The sequence below is a fragment of the Pinus tabuliformis genome, chromosome 9 (assembly GCF_031772625.1).
Source record: "Pinus tabuliformis cultivar Carrire ecotype Pingquan chromosome 9, CPIR1, whole genome shotgun sequence".
NCBI classification, from domain to species: domain Eukaryota; kingdom Viridiplantae; phylum Streptophyta; class Pinopsida; order Pinales; family Pinaceae; genus Pinus; species Pinus tabuliformis.
This window is the reverse complement of record NC_142307.1, coordinates 1,218,059,158-1,218,065,098: the sequence shown is the minus strand read 5'-3', so window position 1 is coordinate 1,218,065,098 and position 5,941 is coordinate 1,218,059,158. Positions and strand designations below refer to the sequence as shown.

The window sequence follows — 5,941 nt, the reverse complement described above, 5'->3', positions numbered from 1 at the left end:
AAATTATGAGATCTTGAGCACTACAGATCTTGACTAGCTCCGACCCAAACAAATTTTCCCCGAGGTCTTCAGAGCTCCTTTTGCACCTACTAGCCAGAGTAGGGTCTTCGTCTGACCAAAGAGGATTAGGGTTGGAATGATTGATTAGAATAATAGCTTGGTTGTTTCAAGTTCGAGCACTAAAGTCACCTATTAAAAGGATATTACCGTCATTTTTTAGGCTAGAAATATCATTCTCTAAACCATTGTAAGGGCTATTTTTATCTAGATTCTTCTTCTTATAGAAGTTAGAATTTATGGGGGAAAATAACATACTGCCATGTTGGACTTTTTATTATTAATGTCTTTGATCTCTATCCAACTATATTGGTTGTGAGGGTCATTTTTATAAATCCTAACATGGGGGGAGATGTTCCTTTTAATGTAACAAGGTATTAAGCCAATTCCTCTACGGAAGGATCGCTTGTTCCAGGTAGACCATAGCGTAAAGCCATCTATGTTAGGGACCTTAGATTCTTCGTGCTTCTAAGTTTCAACAAGCAAAATAATATAGGTATATAACCTATGTAAACAAACCTTGACGTCGTCATTTTAATTATTTTTTTTTATGTCAGATGCCAATCACTCATCGAATATGAGGTTTTCGGAATATGAACTTTTGCTTTTTGCTATAACCTACCATTGGGAATATAACCAACTAACATAGGATTGATACTTAGCTTGATCATTGCATGTGTGTTTTACCAATTATCTCATTCAAGATAAAACGTGCAAATCAATTCTATTATCTGGTGACTTTCTCAAGTAGGTTGGAAGGACCACTACAGCTCACATTTCCTCCATTAATCCCGTCCTACCATACTGTATTTGCAGCCAGATCGATCGGTGGCAGGTTCAGGACCTTGGATTTTGCTCACAGTCTCTTTCTCACCCTCGAATCATGTCCCACCTCTTTCAAGGAGTCCCGTTCTGTTTCAATCAACGACGTAAGCTTAGTTAGGCCCCACGAGTCCATTTATTCAACATTACCGCTTTGTTCGCCACTGATTTTCTTCATACCTCCCATGCCTTTCGATCATACAGAATCCCCACCACACGGCCTAATGGCATTCAAAGGCACCATACTCTATGATGCAATTGGTATTTACGTGACCCGAGAATGCTGACCGTAGAAAATCATCATGGTTTCATTTTCCATCTTGTCATGCTTTCCCTTTTCAGTACGAAAAAAACGATATTTGAATTATCATAAAGATCATGTACATTATATTAATTTAATTTTATGTATCCGAATCATTATAGAAAATCATCTGGGTTGCGTGAGTATACAAACCTTACCAAAGTGACCAAATAAACAGATATACATATAGAGTATATAGACATAAAAGATCTGCATACAGATATAAAAGATGGAAACTAGACAAATACATCCATCATATTGCCCTTAAAAAGAAACAATATCATCCCTATTACTTTGTGAAACATTGAGAAAACCATTTCACCAGCAGGTTTCCGTTTTGCTTACATGTTACATACAAAATTATGAGACAAAATTATAAAAAAATATCAGAATATAAATGTACAATTAGCCAGGGAATGGGAACTCCACAGCGCTTAGTACATTGCCCTCCATTATGATCAGAATATAAATGTACAATTAGCTAGGGAATGGGAACTCCACAGCGCTTAGTACATTGCCCTCTATATATATAAATGTACAATTAGCTAGGGAATGGGAACTCCACTGCCCTTAGTACATTGCTCTCAATTATTATATCTATGTACATTTTTCCTACTGTTCCTCGAAGCTTTTTCTTTGAGAGATCATCCACAAGCTGGTTGTATTCTATGTACATTTTTCCTACTGTTCCTCGAAGCTTTTTCTTTGAGAGATCATCCACAAGCTGGTTATATTCTCTGCCTCTGTATATAAATGTCCATGATTCCATCTGATCATGCTTATGAATGTATCACAGTGCAACAAGCGGATTTTAAAAGGTTTCTGCCATTTCAGTATTTGGATTATTGATTCCACATACATCATGATAATAAAAACAGTGTAAATTCATTTTATTCCCATATGTATGATAAGAAAAATTAAGTACAATTTATTGTGTTTTTTCATTAATTTTAAGAAAAATGAAAATATACCTTAAGTAATTTGAATTAATTACTTAATTTTATTAATGTAGATTAAGTTTACAATTAAAAGAGAACTGTTATTGATTTTATATAAGTGCATCAACCTTATATTAAAAACATACACAAATTAAAGTTATTTTTAAATCTCAACCATATACCATTAATTTAATTAAAATATATATTTTTTATTATTAATAAATTTTTTAACGGGTGATAGGCTAACTTAATTATTTAAGAAATTATACACTTCTTTACACTATGATTTGAATCAATTGATTAGTAAAAACATATAAACATCAAAACACTTCTTTTATACTACATTTCACATTACTTTAAAAAATCATAAAATTTAAACTAAATTATAATTATATTTGGAATTATTATTATTAATAATAAAAACAATAATATATGAATTATATATATATATATATTCTAAAAAATTATGTAGCAACATTTTTAAATATATAGGTTTTATTGCAATATCATGTTCAACACTATAACTTATTAATATTACGTGTCCAAAGAATCATAATTCATATTCTTATGACACTTTTTTTAATTAATTAATTGAATTAAAATGATAGAAAAGACATAACTACTTTTGAGAATATTATTAATCTTTAATTTGTCATTATTTCTAAAAATATTTTAGAATATTCCCTCAAAATTAAATCTCTACCATCTATTTAATAATTAAATTAAAATTCTATAAACCATATCTATAAATTAAACAAGTTCAATAATAAGAAATTAGTTTTTCTTTTGTTAACTAAATTATATATATATATATATATATATATATATATATATATATATATAGAAAAATTAATTCTTTTATTAATTAAAATAACTTAAGCAGCCTCATTATTTTATGGAGATTAAATTTTGATCTATTTTATATATTAAAAAATGCAATATAAATCAGAAAAAATTATAAGTGGTCTCTTTTTACCTCAAGAGATTTGATTTATTGGTGATTAAGATGAATCTATACTGGTTATAATTATATCATATTAATATAATTTTTTGGAGGAAAAATTAAACTTCACCCATATAAACCATTTTTTCCTCACCAACTTAAACATGAAAGTTAAACTAGATTTAAATCTTTTATATCTCCTAATTTAAAATTTTGCTGATTACATTTCCTAAATAAAAATGTTGTTCACTTTTTTCTAAAAATTTTCCTACCATTCATGAATCATACCCTTCCATAAATTTTTCTTGCATTAATATATAATTCTAATTCTAATTCTAATTCAAATTCAAATATATATATATATATATATATATATATATATATATATATATATATAACAGAAATCATCTTACATTTTTCATTATTTTTATGCAAAATTCTGCTGTCATAAATTGCGCAAAAGGTTTGGAATAAATGGAAGTCCTGCTTGCTCTATTTTATTTATAACCATCTTATTATATTTGTTTCACCATTTTATTATAGAAAGCATTCTAAATACATCTTCTGAAAGTATTTAGGATCTCTCGGCCCTAAATATGTATATAAAATCACATCCACCGGGACGACCTAATCAAAGGTGTCGTCAGCTGACGTCAATTAGATGACGGAAGGTTAAGATGTTGAGCCCACCCAGAGAATTAGGTGCGACCGAAAGTTATCGCAGGATTCAAGAAGTCGTTTCTTTAATTTTACTTTCAATTTCCCTCATTATTCAATCGTTTCCTCTGTTCCTTATACAAATACATACAGCGATTGATGGACGACAAGGGGAAAAAATCCGCGGTGGTGTAAGGTTAGTTTAGTTTTTCATTTCTTTGTTCAACCCTTTTCTCTATAAATAGAAGCGAGACGTTTGACAACCACAAGCACATTTGCAATTTCCATTTGCCTTTAAAATCGGATTAGTTGCAGCAATACTCTGGTACGATCTAAATTATGAAAGATCCATGTCTCTTTGATTAAATACATAGGTTGTATTTTGTTAATTGCTTAGATTGATTAACGTATTGTGGTGTTTTGAATAAGGGAAGAAGATTATTAAAAGAAAGGATTTACAAGTATGGACATGAATTCTGAGGTTTCGAAATGGATGCCGCTCGAATCAGCAGTATGCTTTCCAAACCAATCAGAGGAAGCGTCACAAACTAAAACAGAAGAAGAAGAGGAGGAAGAAAAGGAGAGGTTCAAACGCCCCCGGACAACTTTGGACAATGAAGATGATGTGGAGGAATTTATGGCTTTGCTAGACAGAATCGAAGAAACAAAGAAACTATTGAAAAGAAAGAGCGTGAATTTCAGTGGTAGTAGTATAAGCGCAGGAGGAGGTATTAATGCAGTGGAGGTAGATCGGATGTTGACGGTCCCGCCCCTCATGCAGCAGCCACAAGGCTCGTCAGATGCTGGTCAAAGCAGTACATCGCCCTGGAAACCCTCATTCCAATGGGAGGACTTCAATATATGTAATTCCCGGTCTGCACAAACAGATTTAAGTGGTGCTGCAGCTACAGAAAAGTATAAAGAAGCAGAAGAAACCGTTCAAAAGGGTAACGGCCCTTTTAAAACGAGAAGTTTTCTGGATGGGGTTACGCCCACTGAATGTTCGCAAGGTCACGTGGACGATGTAAACAAGGAGGAGGAGGACGACGTAGAAGCGCCTCCAGGGTTAGAGCTACAGCTATTCCCCTGTCAGTGATCTGATCGAACTGTGTAGTGCGTCCCTGCCGGCTGATGATTCCCTACCATCCATCACTCGCCCACTCTGTTATGTTGCGGGTATCATTGTAAAAAATCGTGGAGAATTCCTACTGTAACTCTGCCCCTTAACTCAAGTTTTAGAAAATATTGTCTTCTCGTATGGTTTGGTACATACGCAATTGGATTGGGGTGCTCCATTAAACATTTTATGTTTTATTATTTTTTTAATGCCAACACTTGTATTTCAAAATCTATGAGCGTAAGTTAGTGGGATTAGGTGAAAGCATCCTTTTTAAAGAGGTTCTCGTGAACTTTGACTTGATAAGCCAGCCACAAGCTTTGATTGGTTGTACCTGCTCACTCTTATCCCACTGGATTGTAATTTAAACTATATACGTCATGATTGCCACACCAAATTATTCAATGACCTGTAATCTTGTTTCATACATAGTGATGCTATATATGATTACAAGTTAAAAATATTTCTAAAAAGGCAAAAATGTTATCTAAGTTGCATTTAATTTTACGAAATATTTAAGCGCGGTTTAACTTTTCCATGTCTATATAATAAATACTAAAAGGAACATTGTCAAGAGCGATTGTTTGCTGAGTTTTATTTACTTTCTACATCTTTACAATATAAAAATTAAAAATCATAATACTATTTTATAATTATATGTTTCTTTAAAGAGTACATGAGTATTGACTGAACGTTACGAGATTTCTTTAAGGAATACCATGATACCAATAACACGAGTATTGACTGAACGTTACGAGTTTTCTTTAAGGAATACCGTGATACCAATAACACATGTATAAAAATGTGATATTACATGGTTTGCTTCTCATCTAGACATACTAACAAAAATGCTAATACAAATTGATTTTGCCAGCACGCATACATGCCTGACTTTCAACAAAGATTCTATGGTTTGGTATTACAAAAAGCATTCAGCAGACTCATTCAAATTTGGACTTAGAAATGGAAATCGACCGAAAAACCTAGAGGAACAGAATGCTCGGCCACAAGGGAGATCTGGGCTCTCAGGGGAGCCTGCAGATTGTAATCAGGCACGATCATCTAGAAGACAGGCGGAACCAGAGGACTGCAAATGTTGGATAGTT

General features: G+C 32.5%; 1 protein-coding gene across 2 annotated transcripts; it reads left to right on the top strand.

The window, feature by feature from the left end:
• The first annotated feature begins 3,909 nt into the window (after positions 1 to 3,909).
• Positions 3,910 to 4,986, top strand: LOC149152921 (uncharacterized). 2 transcript variants are annotated; one of them, XM_089441149.1, is made up of 2 exons: positions 3,910 to 4,043; positions 4,148 to 4,986. In XM_089441149.1, exon 2 carries the CDS (start codon positions 4,182 to 4,184, stop codon positions 4,812 to 4,814), a length of 633 nt encoding a protein of 210 aa, XP_089297275.1. In that variant the 5' UTR covers positions 3,910 to 4,043; positions 4,148 to 4,181; the 3' UTR covers positions 4,815 to 4,986. The 2 variants fall into 2 exon arrangements, with proteins under 2 accessions (XP_089297275.1, XP_089297276.1); XM_089441150.1 differs by having other exon boundaries at positions 3,996 to 4,043; positions 4,153 to 4,986.
• The last annotated feature ends 955 nt before the right edge of the window (positions 4,987 to 5,941 follow it).

Bases quoted from the DNA above. Each gene is read 5' to 3' on its own strand.
- LOC149152921 (XM_089441149.1), top strand. From the start codon at position 4,182: ATGGACATGAATTCTGAGGTTTCGAAATGGATGCCGCTCGAATCAGCA.